At 44.6% G+C, this 20,023-nt stretch overlaps 1 protein-coding gene across 2 annotated transcripts in view; it reads right to left on the reverse strand.

Moving 5' to 3' along the window:
• Positions 1-9,436: 9,436 nt before the first annotated feature.
• LOC111145373 (dynamin binding protein) overlaps positions 9,437-20,023 on the reverse strand; it is a 71,821-nt gene continuing 61,234 nt past the window's right edge. The window contains exons 11-16 of one of the 2 annotated variants that reach the window (XM_022500238.1): positions 19,506-19,634; positions 17,695-18,027; positions 17,177-17,356; positions 15,034-15,232; positions 12,448-12,995; positions 9,437-11,088 (exon numbers count right to left, since the gene is read on the reverse strand). In XM_022500238.1, the coding sequence (XP_022355946.1) occupies positions 10,903-11,088; positions 12,448-12,995; positions 15,034-15,232; positions 17,177-17,356; positions 17,695-18,027; positions 19,506-19,634 (1,575 nt within the window). In that variant the 3' untranslated portion in view covers positions 9,437-10,902. The remainder of the gene's footprint in view (positions 11,089-12,447; positions 12,996-15,033; positions 15,233-17,176; positions 17,357-17,694; positions 18,028-19,505; positions 19,635-20,023) is intronic. The other variant, XM_022500239.1, reaches the window with a different exon arrangement.

Below are 20,023 nucleotides of genomic sequence, written 5' to 3' on the forward strand. Positions count from 1 at the left end.
CCAAAAAATAGAAGAGAAAGGAAAGCTTCCAAATTCATTCTATGAGACCAGCATTACCCCAATACCAAAACCAGATAAAGACAAGATACTAACAAAAAAAAGAGCTATACCCCAATACCAAAACCAGATAAAGACAAGATACTAACAACAAAAAAAAAGAGCTATAGGCCAATATAGATGCAAAAATCCTGAACAGAATGTTAGCAAACTGAATCCAACAATACACTGAAAAGAATCATTCACCATGATCAAGTGGGATTTATTCCCAGGATGCAAGGGTGGTTCAATATTCACAAATCAACCAACACGATACATCACATCAATAAAAGGATAAAAACCGTAAGATAATTTTAATAAATTCAGAAAAAGCATTTGACAGAGTACAACATACATTCGTGATAAGAAAACCCTCAGCAAAGTTGGTTTAGAGGGAACATACCTCAACATAATAAAGGCAATATATGAAAAACCCACAGAAAACATACTCAATGGGGAAAAACTGAGAGCTTTTACCCTAAGGTCAGAAACAAGACAAATATGTCTACTCTCACCACTTTTATTCAACATAGTCCTGGAAGTCCGAGCCACAGCAATCAGACCACAAAAAGAAATAAAAGGCATCCAAATCAGTAAGGAAGAAGGAAAACTTTCACTACTTATAGATGGCATGATACTATATATAGAAAATCCTAAAGACTTCACACACACACATACACACACACACACACACCCCTTCACTAGGACTGACAAATGAATTCAGAAAGGTTGAAGAAAACAAAATCAGGGGTGCCTGGGTGGCTCAGTGGGTTTAGCCTCTGCCTTCGGCTTAGGTCATGATCCCAGGGTCCTGGGATCGAGCCCCGTGTCGGGCTCTCTGCTCAGCGGGGAGCCTGCTTCCCCCTCTCTCTCTGCCTGCCCCTCTTCCTACTTGTGATCTCCATCTGTCAAAAAAAAAAAAAAAAAAAAGAATACAAAATCAATATACAGAAAGCCATTGCATTTCTATATACTAATAATGAAGTAGCAAAAAGCAAAAGAAACAATCCAATCTAACTCAACATCCCAAGAACAAACAATTTGGTCAAGAAATGGACAAAAGATGTGGACAGATATTTCTCTAAAGAAGACATACAAATAGCCAAGAGACACATGAAAAAATATTCAATATCACTCAGTGTCAGGGAAATACAAATAAAAACCACAATGATATACAAATCAAATACAAATCAAAACCCCAAACCAGTCAGAATGGCTAAAATTAACAAGTCAGGAAACAACAGATGTTGGCAAAGATGTGGAGAAAGTGGAACCCTCTTACGATGCTAGTGGGAATGCAAGCTGGTGCAGCCACTGTGGAAAACAGCATGGAGGTACCTCAAAAAGTTCAAAATAGAGCTACCCTATGACCCAGCAACTGCACTACTGGGTATTTACCCAGAGGAAACAAACATAATGATCCGAAGGGGCACGTGCTCCCAGGTGTTTAAAGCGGCGACATCCACAACAGCCAAACTATGGAAAGAGCTCAGATGTCCATCAACAACAGATGAATGGATAAAGATGTGGTATATATACAATGGAATATTACTCAGCTATCAAAAAATGCAATCTTACCATTTGCAATGATGTGGATGAAACTAGAGTGTATTACGCTAAGCAAAATATGTCAGAAAAAGCCAATGAGCTCACTCATATGTGGAATTTAAGAAACAAAATAGAGGATCATAGAAGAAGGGAGGGAAAAATAAAATAAGATGAAATCAGGGAGGGAGACAAACCATAAGGGACTCTTACCTACAGGAAACAAACTGAGGGTTGCTGGAGGGTAGGTGGGTGGGTGGGGGTAATAGCGATGGGCATTAAGGAGGACACTTGTTGTAAAGAGCACAGGGTGTTATATGCAACTGATGAATCACTAAATTCTACCTCTGAAATTAACACTGTATGTTAATTAAATTTAAATTAAAAAATTAAACAAGGGAAAAATGCAAAAAAACCCCCACTCCAATCCCATTTACAATTGCATCAACAATAATAAAATATCTAGGAATAAACTTAACCAAGGAGGTGAAAGACCTATACCCTCAAAACTACAAAACACTAGTGAAAGAAATTGAAGATTTTCCATTCTCATATTGTTAAAGTGATCATATTGTTAAAGTGCTCATACTACCAAAAGCAATCTACAGATTTAATGCAATCCCTATCAAAATCTCTAGAGCATTTTACTCAGAACCAGAAACAACGATCCTAAAATTTGTACAGAACCACGAAAGACCCTGAATAGCGAAAGCAGTCTTGAAAAAGAAAACTGGAGGTATCACAATCCCAGATTTCAAGATATAGTACAAAGCTATACTAATCAAAACAGTGTGTACAGGCACAAAAATTGACGCATAGATGAACAGAACAGAACAGAGAGCCCAGAATAAATTCTACAATTATATGCTCAGTTATTCTTGGATAAAGGAGGAAAGAATACACAATGGGAAAAAGTCTGTTCAACAAACAGTGTTGAGAAACCTGGACCATATTCTCACACGTTTGCAACAATAAACTCAAAATGGATTAAAGACATAAATGTGAGCCCTGAAACCATAAAAATCCTAGAAGAGAACAAAGCAGTAATTTCTCTGGCATCAGCTGCAGCAACATTTTTCTATATATGTCTCCTGAGGCAAGAGGGAAAAAAGCAAACTATAAACTAGTTTGGGACTACACCAAAATAAAAAGCTTCTGCCCAGCAAAGGAAACAAAACCGAAAGGCAACTTACTGAATGGAAGAAGATATTTGCATATATATACATATATATATATGCATTTATATATAAAATTTATACAACTCAACATAAAAAAAACAAAGAATCCAATTAAAAATAGGCAGAAGACACGAACAGTCATTTCTCTAAAGATGACACACAGATGGTCACCAGACACATGAAAAGATACTCATTATCATCACCATCAGGGGAACGCAAATCAAAACCACCACGAGGTCCACCTCGCACCTGTCAGAATGGGTAAAATCAAAAACAAGAGACAAGTGATGGTGAGGATGTGGAGAAAAACCTCTCCCACTGTTGGTGGGAAAGCAAACTGGTGCAGCCACTGTGGAAAACAATATGGTGGTTCCCCAAAAAGTTAAAAATAGAATTATCATATGATCCAGTAATTCTGCTACTGGGAATTTATCCAAAAAAATATGAAAACATAAATTCAAAGGGATACCTATGTTTACTGCAGGTTTACAACAGCCAAATTACGGAAGCAGCATAAGTGTCCATCAGCTGAGGAATGGATAAAGAGATGTGGTGTGTGTACACGATGGGACATTACTCAGCCATAAAAAAGAATGAAATCTTACTATTTGCAACAACAAGGATGGACCAGAGGATATAATGCTAATGGAAATAAGTCAGAGAAAGACAAATACCAGGCACCTGGGTGGGTCAGTCATTAAGCGTCTGCCTTTGGCTCAGGTCATGATCCCAGGGTCCTGGGGGTTGGGCTCCCTGCTCATCCGGAAGCCTGCTTCTCCCTCTCCCACTCCTCCTGCTTGTGTTCCCTCTCTCACTGTGTCTGTCAAATAAATTAAAAAAAGAAAAGACAAATATCATATGATTTCACTCATATGTGGAATTTAAAAACCAAATGAACCTGGAGGCTCAGTTGGTTAAGCGTCTGCCTTCGGCTCAGATCATGGTTCTTGGGTCTTGGGATCAAGCCCCGTATCCGGCTCCCTGCTCAGTGGGAAGCCTGCTTCTCCCTCTGCCTCCTGCTCCCCCTGCTTGTGCTCATGCAGTGCCAAGTAAATAAAAATCTTCACATATATATGATATATGTATAACATGTTATATATATATATATATATATATATATATATATATATATATATAAAAAACCAATGAACAAAGCAAACCAAGAAACAGACTCTTAACTCAAGAAAACAAACTGCTGGTTGGTCACCAGAGGGCAGGTGGATGGGGGGATGGGTGAAACAGATGGAGATTAAGAGCACACTTGCCGTGATGATCACTGAGTCATGGATAGAACTGCTGAATCACTATAGTTTATTCCTGAAACTCTTAGAACTCTGTAGGTTAACTATACTGGAATAAAAATAAAAAAATAAAAGGCTTTATGATGCTTGAAGATATTAAAGGAAAAGACTGTAAAAAATGCATAAAGGAATTGGCTATAAGAAGCAGTTCATTTCACCCTGAAACAAATCATACAGTATATGTTAATAAAAAATAAAAATAAAACCATGAGAATAAAGCAGTTAACAACAACAACAAGAGAAGCCATCCATTTCCAACCTACTCTCTTTTACTTCATAGGCAAGTAATAGATTAGGCTGTAGAATTTAACAGCTGCGGTGTAAAAAGCAGTCATTTAGGAAAGAAGTTGCAGAAAGAAAAAAAAGGGGTAGGTTTCTTTTTTTTTTTTTTTAAAGAATTTATTTATTCATTTGACAGAGAGAGATCACAAGTAGGCAGAGAGGCAGGCAGAGAGAGAGAGAGAGGAGGAAGCAGGCTCCCTGCCTAGCAGAGAGCCCGATGCGGGACTCGATCCCAGGACCCTGAGATCATGACCTGAGCCGAAGGCAGAGGCTTAACCCACTGAGCCACCCAGGTGCCCAGGGGTAGGGTTTCTTTAGGTAAAATGAGCAGAAAAATAAAGTTTCAGGAAGAAAAGTTACTTAAGACTAGTTTGGTTTTTACTAAACTTGAAAAAAAATGAACTAAAAGTATAAGAACTCCCTTCTTCAGTCAAGTCCTTGGTCACCCTATTGATTAGTAAACTTGGTCCTTGCTGTGACAGCCTCTTCCTGACAACCACTGTCACTGATCTCAGATTCCCTTACCCTCTTCTTGGCTTCCACTGATGACAGGCTCTGCTGGAGCACCAATCTTTGGGACATTTGCTGCTTAAGCTCACAGACACTCACTGCTCTCTGGGAAACAGCTTGGTTAGAATCCTGTAAAGATTGGCAAGTTATCCACTGATTGTACATCTAGACACAGATTTCTCTCCCAGACCTGGTGTTCACAACATTGCCTGGTGGCTCTTCTGTTGTTAGCACCCGTTGCAGGGAAACTGTGATCTGGTTTGTCAGGGTTTACATTCTGGTATCATAAAGACACCTCCTGGGGTCCCTGGGTGGCTCAGTGGGTTAAAGCCTCTGCTTTCAGCTCAGGTCATGATCTCAGGGCCCTGGGATTGAGCCCCACATTGGGCTCTCTGCTCAGCAGGGAGTCTGCTTTCCTTCCTCCCTCTCTGCCTGCCTCTCTGCCTACTTGTGATCTCTGTCAAATAAATAAATAAAAATCTTAAAAAAAAAAAAAAAAGACACCTCCTAGCCCCACGGATATCTGCCTAGCTGATACGTTATTTCCCATCTCTACACCAATTACACTTTTGCTAGCTTTTCATTTTCCTTCCTCAAAAGGTCTCATTTTCCTGCACACTTAACCTCAACGTTAGTGGGTGACCCAAATCTTTTTGCTGTAGCCAGACCTAGAGGAGGGTATGGCTCCAGGGCCAAATCTGGCTGGCTGTTTTTGTAAATGAAGATTTACTGAAACATAGCCGTGCTCACTTGTTTCTGTATTATCTATGCCTGCTTTTGGGTTACAAAGGCAGAGCTGAGGAATTGTGACAGACTGGATGGCCTGCAAAGTCTGGAATATTTCCTATCTGACCTTTTCCAGGAAAGCTCTGCTGACCCCTATTCCAGAATCACCAGTGTAGCCACAACTGGATCATGTTTCCATTTTCAAGATCATTTGCCTCAGAAATATCATGTGGCTTCGTATCTGCAGCAGATAGAATAATGGGCCCCAAAGATATTCATGTTCTAGTCCTCCAAACCCACGAGGATTTACTTACCTTACATAGCAAAAGGGACTTTGCAAATGTGAGTAAGGATACTGAGATGACCTTACCCATATGGGCCTGATTATCAAAAAGATCCCTATACGAGAGGCAGGAGGGTCACAGTCAGAATGATGATGGAGACTCTAGGAGACATTATGGTGCCAGCTTTGATGTCAGAGAAAGGGGCCATAAGCTAATGCAGGCAGCTTCCAGAAGCTTGGAAAGGGCAAGGAACCGGATTCTCTCCTGGAGCCTCTAGCAGGAACCAGCCCTCCTGCCATGGTGAATCTAGCCCCATGAGACTGATTTGGAACTCCTGACCTCCAGAATTGTAAGATAATAAATTTGTGTTGTTTTAGGCCACAGACTGTAGTAATTTGTTGTATCAGCAGTGGGAAACCACCACAAAACCCTGAGTCTAAGAAGCTCTGATAAAATTGCCAGTATTCTCCAATATTGTATATATGTGAACAAGAACAAAATGGAGGTATCTTAAGTATCTGAAGCCAGACCTTCTGGCTCTAGAACAAGGTGGAAAGATTCAGTTAGAGAACCCAAGACCCAGGTTTCATCTTCAATGAATCCTGTTGTCTGAATTTGTAGGATTATGCCATCTTTTTAGCCCTGCTGAAATGGGTTTCAGTGCTCATGCCTGCCACCCCTTCTAGCACACTGCGAAGATCTTATTTAGCTTCATCATTTTGGGGAGGTTTTCTTGATCTCAGCCGAGGGGTTGTAGGAAGGTCCCTTGTTAAAGTGAGACATGGTGATTCCAACCACAGGAGGAGGCTGTGGACGGATCAGCAGTCGCTCTCGGCATCCCTGATCCTGGACCTGAGGAACAGCTGCCATGGGAACGGTTTGGAGCTCGAAACTTGGTGTCTCAGGGACAGGTGGTACTCAGGCAGGGCCTTGTACCATGGTTTAAGTCTGTAGACCCCCCCTGATCGGCAGTGGATTCCCATGTGTCTCCATGCTCCCAATCAACATTTCCTGAATGAATACGCCACTGTTGCCCTAACTGGAACATTCGTTTCCTTCCACCACACTATCAGAACTTCTGGGAGGACACTAAATTGGCTCCTTTCTCTTTGAGGGTCACCTTGGAGGGATATGAAGGAATAGATGGCCCTATGTAGCTTTGCAAGGCCCCCAATTTGTTGTTGAACTCTCCCTTCTTGATAGAGGCAAAAGACTAATCCTGATCTTCATTAACAATTGCGGGAAGATTCCAGTAGGCTAGGTGAGATAAGGCAAGGAAGGGCTCTGCTGTACTTGGCAAAGGTGTGACCGTAAAAACTCCATCAATACAATGTATTAACAGGCAGAAGAGCTTAAAATCCCCAGTTGTGCGAGTTGTGGCAACTAGAGAGAGGATTTAGAATGATGTGTCGACATCTTGAGGTATCTTGGTCCTTGGGTCTAAGGTTCTCCACGTGAAACAACCACGTTCTTCTGGGGCCGGTTTGAAATCCTGATTCTGAAACAAAAACTGCATGGCAGAGTCCTAGTTTCGCAATCTAATTAAAACAGGGTGACACAAAATTCAATCCTTATTAGAACCATGTAGTCCTAGAGCTCCCATTGCACAAAAATTTACACGTCATCTTATTTGGTTCTCACAATAGTCTCCAGATGAAAGCCAGAAATCCAGACTTTATAGATGGCAGTCCCCACCACTGCTCTGTTCTCCTAGGCCTCTTGGATAAAAGCACAACTGAAGAGCTACTTCCAGGCAGGAAAGGGAGAAAATTCATGAGTTGATGCAAGCAGACAAGCCAGATTTAGAAATTTTCTTCAATAACATTTCCTTCTGTTGTGTCTGAAACATCTGATACTTTTTTTCTTCCATGGGTTTTGTAATTCTTTTCTGACAGTAGAAAGTTCCATTTAAAAAATTGCCTTGGGGGGTATGTAGGTGGCTCAGTCAGTTAAGCAGACGTTTAAGTTCAGCTCAGATCATGATCTCGGGGTCCTAGGATTGAGCCCTACCTCAGGCTCCCCGCTCAGCGGAGTCTGCTTCTTCTCCCTCTGTGCTCTCTCTCTCTAGCAAATAAATAAAATCTTAAAAAAAAAAAATTGCCTTGACAGATGGTTCTCAAACTGTGCTGTGCACATAAATCACGTCAGGATCTTAAGCCCTGGGATGCTCGGGAGGGGCCTGCATTTCCATTAATTCCCAGGTTGCAGTGATGCTACTGGGCTGAAGGCCACACCTGGAGGAGCAAGACAGGCAGACATCTCGTGTTTAATACGATAAACCTCATCTTTTCATAAACCTGCTCCCATCCCAGTGATCTCCCTTTTGTCAGTGATTCCATCATTTCTTCAATTGCAGTCTTTATAGGATGCTTTTTTCCACTCTCAAGCAATCTGATGCCCAAAGCAGTTACCTTTTTTTCCAACTAATTAGATTTTCTTGCCTTTGATCTGTCCTCCCTCTCAATCATCCCCTTAACATTTAGCTTTCCTAAAACAGACAATCCATTAAAGAGCCTACCAGAGTTTCTTACTACCAGACTCATCAAATTTAAATTCCTTGACTTGGACCCCAAGGGCTCTCCAATTTATTACTAAGGATCAGGCAGCTCTAGGACTCTCCATGTACTAACTCATTCAATCCTTACAACAACCCATGATGCGGATAGAATTACCACCTACTTTAGATGAGGAAGCTGAAGAATGGGTTGGGTAAGTTGCCAAGGTCACAAAGCTCTTAAGTATCTGAAGCCAGACCATCTGGCTCCAGAACAAGGTGGAGAGACTCAGCTAGAGAACCCAAGACCCAAGTTTCAATTCAGGATCCATTAAAAACTCAATGCGTGGCTTGGGGAAGTCACAATGTCTCTAGATCCCACTTTCCTAGTCCATAAAGTAAGAGTTGGCCTAGCTGACTGATAAATTTCTTCTGAGTCTACCTATCCCATCGTGTTTTCTCTCCCTTCACAGTATCAGGTAATTGCTTCATGGTCCAGGGTCTCCCCTCACCCACAGCAAACCCCCCACCCCAACCCAGGACGGCCAGTGCTCCTGCTACTTCTCCCCCTACCGTCCACATCCTCACCCAGCTGCTACTCCATGCCTTGTTACTTCATCTCTAGGGCGTCTGTTTCCACCTCTGTGATATCAGCAAAGTACTTACCTTATAGGGTCTCCAGTTTGTTTGTTTATTTATTATTTATTTTCAGCAGCAGCACGGCTAGTGGGTGCACCTGGGAGGAGTCCCGGACGAAGACACTACCGTTGGACTTGACAGCCATGAAATACGTTTTTTTTTTAGGGTCTCCAGTTTAAAGCCTTCAGTTCTGTTCCACTAGCATTTTATAGTACAAAACAGCATGAAGAGGCAATCATCTGCAACATGGGCATCTTTTGAGGGTATGGGAATTCTGTTGAAATTATATTTGACAATGGATTTTTGACTGGAATTTCTTCAGTTAGCCTCTCTCATTGTCTGGAATCTCGCCATCGTTTTGATTTGTCAAAAAGGTACCTTCAGAAATCCGACAAGGTTCAGGCTAAACACATGGACGGTAATCAAGAAAACACACTCACGGCCCATAGAAATGCTTTTATTTATAAAATAACTACTTAAATATAAACATCTCTAAATATAAACACTATTCACAAGAGACTCGCATTGCTGCCTTCTGACCAACCCGCAGACACACAAGGCTAAGGGGCCCATAGGTGTCTCCCAGTTCATCAGGATTTTTAAGGCCAAAGGTGCAGTTGAAGGAGCAGGGGGCTGTCAGGTATTCTTAATTCCTTTTCTTGAGACAAAAGTTTAGTTTTCTATTCCAAGGTAGGCCTCATATCTGGGGCAAACCTTAAGAATAAGAGCCTTGCTTAAATAGAATAGTCAGGGAGAGATACTTTGTGTAAGGATTAGCGGAGATCTTCCTGAGACCAGATGGAGGGACGATCAGGCACTTTAGAATCTGTCTGGCTTAGACTATGGTCTCTGAAGCATGGAGGTTAGTGGTGAAACAGAAAATGCTTATTTCCAAGTCTTGGATAAGCTACCTCTGGGACCACTTCTCATTCATACGATACATGAGCATTAGGCTTTTTGCATCTGTGGACAGTAGTGCGGATGAAGGAGAAAGGCATCCAGGCTTCCGCCAGGCCAAATGGGTTCAGCTCACTGTAAGGCAAGATCTTTCCATGGGGTGGCTGAAGCTCTCACCTTGTTCTCCTAGGAAAAGCTATCTGTTAATTGGATTCTGGGTGAAGGGCCAGGAGACATCACACACGGACTCGATAAGGTGCAGGTGACTCTCAGAAAGGAGTAGACGGTTGTACATCTCAAAGGGAAGAGACCCATTCACAGAAATGATGAAGGGAAATAAAGACCCTAAATGCTTTTAAAAAAGAGAACACAACTGAATGTTGCCGAGCCAATCTGGGAATGCAGTATTTGAAACAAATAAGGTTACAGATGTAGTATTTGAGGGACTTTTGGAAATTAGGGGTGGGGGTGTATGTATGAATGTGTACTAAACATGGAAGCGTTGAAATACCAGATTTGGTACAATCTCAACAAACTTCTTGCCACATGCGGAGGCGCAGTCTATAAGGGCTCCCAGAGAACTCTCTTCATCCAAGTCAGTACCTGGTCATTTGTTCACGGAGCATGGGACCACCCCAAACTCAGTATGGTACAACCCAAGCCCACATCTTCTCAGGCTGGAGCGTGCCTCCAGCATATATCTGATACTGGTCTTCCCACGGGAAATTTCTCATTTCCAAAGGCTGACCCGAGACATGCCTTTCTTCTCATGGTCACAGAGTCATTCACAAGCCCTGGGGTCCATTTCAAATTCTAGAAAGTCTAGTGAGCATCAAAGTTGACAACCCAATGGCGGGAAACAAATCTCATCTTGTGTCCTGTGCCATGCCGTAGTTAAACAGTGAGGATGGGGCCGGTGTCCCAGGAGCAGGTGCCCTCTCACGGGGCCACCAGGACCCTTCAGCAGAAGGAAGTGAAGGCAGCAAGGTTGAGCAAGAAGGAGAATAAGTTCAGGTATATTCAGCTTTGCGGATATAATTGGATGGGACATAGCCCTTCTTCCCATTAACTTCGGCTAACCACCACTCTGTATTTCCCATAACATCTTTAAACTCCAGGATCTTGAGTCTCTGATTGGCTGACACACTCAGCTCATTTGGATTCCGTGCCTTGAAGGTATACACAGCAAAATAGACCTATGAGAGGGAGAGAAAGTGAGTTGGAAAACTTGGGACACTGATTGGAACAATACTGTCCAGCAGGACTTCCTGCGGTGATAGGAATGTTCTATACCTATCCAATGTGCTATCCAATATGGCAGCCTCTAACCACATGTGGCTATCAAGCACTGGAAGTATGGCCAGTAAGACTGAGGCACTTAATTTTAAATTTTATTTAATTTTAACTAACTTAAATTTAAATAGCTACATAGACCTGGTAGCTACCATAATGAACAGGGCAGATTCAAAGAAAACCAAAATTTATATCCTTCTACTCTTCAGAGTTGCCTTAAAAAGTGGAAGAAGGAACTTTCAGCCAATATGGCTGATAGGCAGTGCTCAGTGATCGGGAGGGGAAGACACGAAGTCCAGGGAGGGAAAGCCACAAAGTCCAGGGAGGCACAAGGATGAAAACATACTCTTACGACTTGGAGGAGTCGATGAAGCGAGAAGTGAGCTTTTTAAACAAAATCAGAATTTTAAAAAAAGGGGGGCCATCTCCTCCTTCCATATGTCTAGGAAAAGTGTCCACTGACTGGCCCAAAACTTGGATGTCTGTCCTAGGCAGTGGGCAGTAGCAGAATCACCTGAGGAACAGGCAATTCTCTAAGCCCATCTGTAGTCTTGAGGAATGTGGCGTAGAAAGATTGAGCTGAGAAGCTTGTGTTGAAAACTGGTCTTTTGGAATCCAGAGCTTGGCAGAGGCAAATGCCTCCACAACCCAGGACACATCTGAGTCTCTCAAAGGCAACCCTGCTGGAGATGAGCTCACAGACAGATGGTCTAAGACACACATGGAAAATCCCTGATGCAAGAGGGAGCAAAGGCAACCAGGGGTTCCCCAGCCACGAATGTGAAAGTGACCTTAAAATAGGTAAGTTTAATATGTTCAAGATACAAAAGCTTATTCAAATTCATAAAGACAAAAATAGGCCATTATAAAAAGAATAGAAAAAACTGAGAAAGTTATTTCTAAATTCCAGGGGGAAAACACAGAGCTATTTGAATAAAAAAACAAATAGATGGGATAAATGGCAGGCTTTATACAATGAGGGATTATGAGCTGGCAGAGTGGAAAAGGTTTTCACTGTAACACCTTGTGAATGCCCAACGACACAGCAGAAGGGGCCCAGAAACAGCCCGGGAAGTGTCAGCCAACCTGAAGGCATGGAGGTGCTCACTCCTAGAGTGAGTTTCTGTGTGTGCTTTACAAGACTTGTCGGTGAGCTCAGCCCAGACTACCACCCAGGCCCTGGGCGTGCCTCGGACTCCCCCGCTCCTCACCTACCCAACACTCCCGCCATGTCTGCCACACGGCGACCAGTGAGCACTTGCCTGGTTGCCTTCTGCCTCCCTGCTTTCTGGCTCTTCGTTTTTGTCTTCCAGAGACTGGGATGTTCTTGTACACCCTCTCATAAGGTCTTTTCCCTGCCCGTTTCGCCCTGGTAGGGAGTAACCGGCCGTTTCTGGATGCCTGGAGTTCCTGCAGCTCCTGAGGGCAGGGGCAGGCGGGTGAATGTCTCTGGCTGCCTCCGGGAGGTCCCATGACCTGGGCTGGGAGCTGGGGTCTGGGTCTGTGGGGCATCTGGAAGGACTGCTCTCTGAACAACCCAAATTTAAGGATGCACTGAGAGCTTCTTGGTCCAGTTCCTTCAGTGAAGTGGCATCTTGAGGCTGCTTCTGGCAAGACCCCGAGGTGAAGGACACGGCCATGCTGCTGGGATTGAAGGTCAGGGTGCTGCTGCTGTTCTGCCGTGGGAACCTGGGGGAGGAGCTGCCCAGCTCCGACTCAGTGGACGACTGGCTGCCCACCGAGGCGTCCGAGTGGCTGCGGCGTGCATTGTAGGGCTTCAGGAAGGAGCTGTACACAAAGCCTTTGGTGACTACAGGGAGGAAGAGTAAACAGGAAGTGCTTTTAATGGAATGGGTGGCGGGCAGAGTCAACGAAGAAAAAACTACGGTTGAAAAGCGAGGGCAATAGTGAGAGACACAAAATAAGATGCTTAGGGACAAAAAAGTGGGACAGTCAATCCCAGGAGACACAACCCTGTGGCTACCTGCCAGGGCAAACTTATTACCACTGCCTGAAAGGTGAGTGCCGGGAGTCCTTGTGGACATTCAAGGGGGCAGTAATACAAGTGGCCATGTGCTTGAGAATGAGCAGATGAAGAAAACTGAACAGGATATCTATATCATGGAAACAAAGGCTAGGAGAGACTAAACTAAGGATGTGCTCAGATACACTGAGTATGGAAAAAGGGATTTTAAAAACCATCCTCCTAGTGACTGAGCCACTCGGAGATGGCCACCAGCCCTTTTTCCATCCAGGGCACTTGAATCTCCACGTGTGGTCTGGGAACGTGGTGGACATATTGTGAGAACAGGCTAAGGCAGGAGGTGGTCTATGGGGGCTCGTGTGGACGCAACCCGGGCACAGCACGTGATCACTTTAATAAATGTCCTAAGATAATGACAGAGGGGTCTGCAGCTCAAACTTTGCAACATATAAGACTGAAATCCTTGATCCACAGGTACATTTTTTATAATACTAAGTAAGAAAGGAGGATCTGTCAAGGGAAGCACCCAGAGCATGCAACGTCCATGTGACCAACAGCCATCTCCGTCTTCATCTTCAATGTGTTTTTGTTACATCTGCCTTAATGGGGGCAGAGGGAGTGGTTTCCCTTGGGCAGATGGTGAGGGGTAGAGGGTCTAACTGCCAATCCTAATACTGTGGGCTTCCTGCCACCACTCACCAGGATGGCGTAGATAAAAGCCCCCGGGGTGGAACAGTTTCTTGAACAGCCTGGATGGTTACTGGGAACCCTTCTGTGAACCCATCAGCAGCTTCCTCGGCCCATCGCCCTCCATCCTTGCGTTCCTTTCCCACTGCCAATCTCCATTCTTTTGGGTAAGCAGGAAGGATGGGCGGGGGAGGAGATCCATAAAATACTTTCAAACTGAGAATGTCACAATTTTCCATTCCGGTGGTGTGAACAGAGAAGTTTATTGTATAGGCCCACAGTCCTTATTTAAAATGCTAAGAGCCAGATAGGTTTTGGAATTCAGCCTTTTTGAATTTGGGAAAAGGAATCAGGTCTGTATATGGTTTATGGCATGACATCCCCAGCAGGGTCTGGGTCACCGCCTCAAAATTAAACCCACTGATGTTTCTATAAGGTATGACTATTCACATCAAAAGAGAGGAGTAACAATTATAAACAGCTTCACAAGACTTCGCTGGGATTTTGTTACCAAATAAGTTCAGATCAGGGAAGGTTTTGGCAAGTGAGTTCTGGGAAAAAAGCCCTTTGTTTTTTAGAGCTTTTTGGATTTTTGGAATAGTGGAGAAATGACATGGATCTTTTTTTTTTTAACTTTTCTTTAAATTCTGTACCCAACAAATCCCCTAGCCTCTGCCACCATCCCTGCTAGAAAAAAGCTATAAGCTATTTTTAAAGCCATTCCCTAGTCATGAGGTAAAACCAGTAAAGCAAACAAAAAACCCTTTACTACACGTTCTAAGTTCACACTCTCAAAACCCATTTCCAGAGCTTGGAAGAGGGCAGCTTATTTTGTGGTTCACTTGGAATAGGTTGAAAGGGCTCAGGTGCCGATAAGCATGGCCTGGAAGAGCTATGAAGCTTGGCAAGAGCCTGCAAAGGTAAGAAATGGAGCCCCTTCTGGAATTTGTGAAAACAAAACCAAAACCAAAGACAGGTTTTGTTTTGGTAATGACTTGGGCACTGCACTCTCCCAAGATGGACAGAACTTGCAAGGTTATTTTTCCCCTTTAATCAAAGACTCTCGTTTTTTTTTTTTTTTTCTTTTTCTTTTTTGGCCTAGACAAGATTTGGGTACAGTCAGAAATAACTTTCTCCTCATTTAGAGTTAGAGTAATCTGAGGTCTAACATTCCTACCTCCGTTGTCAATCAGCCAGCGGTTCTGACTGCCCATGGGGTCCTTTTTTTTGATCACGCCCACCAGGTCCCCTTCCAGAAGTGAGACATCCAAGTCCTGAGCGGCATTGAAGTTCCGTTCTGCTTGGAAGAGTTTCTCAGGGGGATACCTTGCCAGAAGGGAGCCCCGGAGTTCTTCCGACTGTAGCATGTAACTTGGCTGGAAGGCAACACAAGAGACGCAGTAGACACAAATCCTCCCTGGCCACCAGACCATGGCCACAACTAATCTCAGCTCACAGTCTGAGTCTCAGAAATGGGGGCAACGACAGCCAGCCCCTCGCTACTCCCATCGGATGTTTTTGAGCCTGAGACAGTCCATGTGGCTGGGTAAAAATCATGATCTTAGCTCATGTTTTATGCCTTGGGAGCTATTAAGAAAATTTAATGTTCCATCTTAGTGCCACATCTCTTTATCTTGTGACCAAAAAATGTGATTTAAGTGTCACGTGGGGTGCCTGGCTGACTCAGTCGGTAGAATGTGCAACTCTTGATCTCGGGGTTGTGAGTTCAAGCCCCACATGGTGTAGAGATTACTTAAAAATAAAACTTTAGGGGCGCCTGGGTGGCTCAGTGGGTTAAAGCCTCTGCCTTCGGCTCGGGTCATGATCCCAGGGTCCTGGGATCGAGCCCCGCATCGGGCTCTCTGCTCGGCAGGTAGCCTGCTTCCCCCTCCCTCTCTGCCTACCTCTCTGCCTACTTGTGATTTCTGTCTGTCAAATAAATAAATAAAATCTTTAAAAAAAAAATAAAACTTTAAAAAGAAGTGCCACCAGAAGAGTCAAACTATATAAGTAATATTACAAGATTTTCTGTTTTGCTATATGAATTTAAACAACTGAGACTTTCCCGGGGGTGCCTGGGTGGCTCAGTGGATTAAAGCCTCTGCCTTCAGCTCAGTTCATGATCCCAGGGTCCTGGGATCGAGCCCCACATCGTGCTCTCTGCTCAGCAGGAAGCCTGCTTCCTCCTCTCTCTCTGCCTGCCTGTCTGCCTACTTGTGATCTCTGTCAAATAAATAAATAAAATCTATAAAAAAAATTTTTTTTAAATAAACTGAGACTTTCCTTATCTTGACTTCCCCATCTATAAAAACAATTATGATTTGTAAAAATTAGAAAAAAATAAAAGTAATAATAAATTTGATTTTCCCTTTTAAGGTAATATAAATTAATGCCTATGAGATTATACAGAGCAATGTGTTGTCAACAGAGATCAATAATCTTTCCAATTATGGCCCCATATAATCTGGTGTATCTCATGCTACTTTGGAAATGAGTTCTAAAAGAATGTTACTTCGGGTAGAAAAGCAGTCAGCCATGAACAATTTGGCCATGTATCAGATAATTACTTTTTTTCTTTTCAAGATTTTAATTTTTATTTATTTGACAGAGCACACAAGGAGGGAGAGCAGCAGACAGAGGGAGAGGGAGGAGCAGACCTCCCGCTCAGTGGGGAGCCTGATGCAGGGCCTGATCCCAGGACCCCGGGATCATGATCTGAGCAGAATTACCCGAGCAGATGCCCAACGGACTGAGCCACCTTGGTACCTTTTCCAGTACATGATCGAACACGGGGAAGCCTGGCAGAATTAACATACCCTTAAATCAGTTTCCTTAATTAACTGATCAAAGTATTAATATTAGTCCTTTGCAAACTCCATTCACTGGATAGACTAAGATCTGAGAATGCTTTTCAGAAGCTGTTCTGACGGACATATTGAGTGTAAAAAAGCTACTGATGATCACTAGCCTTACCCACCCTGATGCTCAGGGACATTGCCTGCAGGAGCCCAGACAGATGCGAGAACTCCATGACCTTTATCCTCCATTACGGTAAGATATTTAAACTCCTGTGAAAGCGCTCCTCTGCGGCCGAAGCTGGGTGCATCAGCAGTAACAATGAAGACAGCTTCCCTGTGCCATGCTCGCTCTGTGCCAGGCCATTTCTAAGTGCTTTACGCATACGAGCCCGTCTGAACGTCATAATAGCTTGTTGATGTCAGTATGATACCCGCGTCCATTAGCTGAGAACCGGGCTAAGCGGCCTAATCCGGGACACAAAGGGCGTCGCTGACCAGGCCAGCCCGAACCCCCCCACTCACCAGGCCCAGGAGCGGCTTCCGCGCTGACTGGCGGTCCATGGTCTTCCTCTCAAAGGGCTTCCTGGCGGCAGGAAGGGACTCCGGGAAGAAGGTGAAAACCTGGAGCTGCTGCAGGACCCTGCTGTGCTCTTCATGGAAGATGGCGATCAGGTTGCCCTCTCTGCCGGCGACTTTAAGTAACTGGAATTGGCGGGCGGGGCAGAGAGAGAGAGAGAGACCACGGATGGAGGACCCAGGTTTGCCGGGTGTGGGTCCCGTGGCCCCGCCAGTGGCTCTCCACCGCTCCGTGGCTCTGCAGGGTGGAAAGAGCCGCTTGGAAGCCTCAGACACAGGCAAGGGCCAGGAAATTCCAGGTGGGATGGGCCTGACCCCGGGCCCTCTCTAATCTCTCCAGCGGGAAGACTTTCTCAGGCACCCCACATGTGCACTCCCAGGATACTGGGAGAGCCTGCGACCCCTCTACCATGCCGGAGGTTGGGGGGGCGGGACACGGACGGGAGGGTGGGCGGCACACGCACCGACAGCAGCGGCTGGAGCTGCTCCAGCGCCCGGCGCACGAAGTCGCAGTGGGCCTGGGCATAGCCGTGAACGCAGTTGGTGAGCAGACCCCGCGCGTACTGGTGGAACTTGGGCAGCTCGTCCAGCAGCTGCGCGTTCAGGGCCTCGTAGTTGTTCCGGGCGGACTGCAGCTCCTCCAGGGTCTTCTTGTCCTTCAGCTTCTCCGCCCGCTCGGTGCAGTTGTAGAAGTCCAGCAGCTTGTCGAAGCGCTTCTGCACCAGCTTGTGCGGCCCCGTGAACATGCTCAGCAGCTGATTGAGGGGAGAGATGACCAGCCGCTCCGTCCTCTCCTTCTGTGGGGACAAGACAACCACAGGGGTCAGCCCTTCCGGATCCCCTATTTCTGATTTTAACCTACCATCAGGTTCGGGCAGACAACGTATTTACTTTGTATTTATCCAGGTTTGTATTTACTGAGACTCGATCCGCACGGTAAGTCCAGTGACCACCCGTCACCGCGGATATATGTCCTTCCCTGAAACACCCGTCGGGCCGATCTGTGATATCCTGCAGCACCTGCTTTGCTCCTCCAGCACAATGGAAACCCACGCAGGTCCAACGCGTTCTACTTACCCAACACCAGACAGACTCACACATTTTATAAAAACTTCTCAATGTATAACCTTCATCAATCATATGTACTCACTGGAGTCTGCGAAATGTGCTGAGCCCGCCTTAGCGCCACCGTGGATAACAGGGTGGTCTGCCGGGTATCACAGCTTAGTACACAGGTCTACATGGCTCGAATTTAACCCAAGAGGTACTTGTTGCAGACTTCTGAGGGGGAGAAGCCTTCATACACCCACCATACCTTTTCTAATCATAACTACTTGTTAACACCTGCTTCTACTTTTCAAAAGATTTTTCTCTTTAATTTGTTCTAGAAGGACAGACATCGAGGGGCAGGATAGTGTCATGTAAAGAACATAAATAGGGACTTAGTATGTTTCTTTCAGTAAGATGCTACTGTTGTGAGAACACCTCTAAGTTCCTCAAATGTGAATGAATGCTTTCTTCAGCCTGAAGCCATCCAGAAATTTCCAAGAAACCTTCAAACCCCACTCATCTCTTTCTCCTCACCATCAAACAATCCCACATCTATATTTAGAATTGTCAGAGCATGGGACGCCTGGGTGGCTCAGTTGGTTAAGCAGCTGCCTTCGGCTCAGGTCATTATCCCAGCGTCCTGGGATCGAGTCCCACATCGGGCTCCTTGCTCATCAGGGAGCCTGCTTCTCCCTCTGCCTCTGCCTGCCATTCTGTCTGCCTGTGCTTGCTCTCTCTCCCTCTCTCTATCTGACAAATAAATAAATAAAATCTTTAAAAAAAAAAAAATAGAATTGCCAGAGCAATTTGGCCTTTAGTACCATCTTTATAAGGAAGCACATGCCATTTCAAAGATCCATTGGTTAACTTTGAAACTACTAAATATTTCTAAGTTAGGGCTCCTACAGTTGTCCTTTTTCTTCAGAGTTATCAACAGTGATACCAGATGAAATTTCCCAGTTTGCCTCTGTCTCCTCAAACCTGACTGATCACAAGCTATAAAAAAATTCTCTTTGAATACCAGAGGCCCAACCTGTCCTTTGAACTAATTAAAAGCCATTGTTCTGAATATAAAACCCTGATACGGATGGAGCCAGAGGATGACTGGTATTCCTGAGGCACACGGTATGTCTCTGTGGAATTAACTTTTCCACAGAGCGGGTGCTCGAGAACCCCAGGGAGAAGGCCACCCTACGAAAAGAGGGTTGAAGGAAGAGTCACTTACGAAATTTGTGAAGAGCTGGTCACTGATGTAGCGATGCACCTTCTCAAACTGCTCCAAGTCTCTGTGTCCCTTCTCCATGCACACATCCCACATGCTCACGGCTGCCACCACTTTCACGCACGCCGATTCCTGGAGCCGGTTAGAAACAAATGCGATAAGACAGGCAGAACTTTCTAGCCTTCACCATTCATCCCTGTTGGCAGAATGGTACAAAATTTAATTTAAAAAATTAAAAATTTTCTCTCTAGCACAGTATTTTAGCTTTGAAATAAGGACACTCTGATCAACTGTGATTTATGAGGCACAGAGAAAAGCTTAAGACTCTTACTTATAGGAAAAAGTAGTGACAGTTTTTCAGCTCCTTAGCATTCCTTTATGTTCCCAACTTGAGCCCAAAATGATTCCTGCAGGATCATGTCAAGGAGCGATCACCTCTCCTCCTGCAAGCGTTAGCTCATGGTGTCACCTTCTCCAAAAGCTGGCCAGGACCCTACGCAGATTACAGCCCCACTTCCTGC

This window comes from Enhydra lutris, unplaced genomic scaffold (genome assembly GCF_002288905.1).
Source record: "Enhydra lutris kenyoni isolate GAN:26980312 unplaced genomic scaffold, ASM228890v2 scaffoldscaffold12, whole genome shotgun sequence".
NCBI classification, from domain to species: domain Eukaryota; kingdom Metazoa; phylum Chordata; class Mammalia; order Carnivora; family Mustelidae; genus Enhydra; species Enhydra lutris.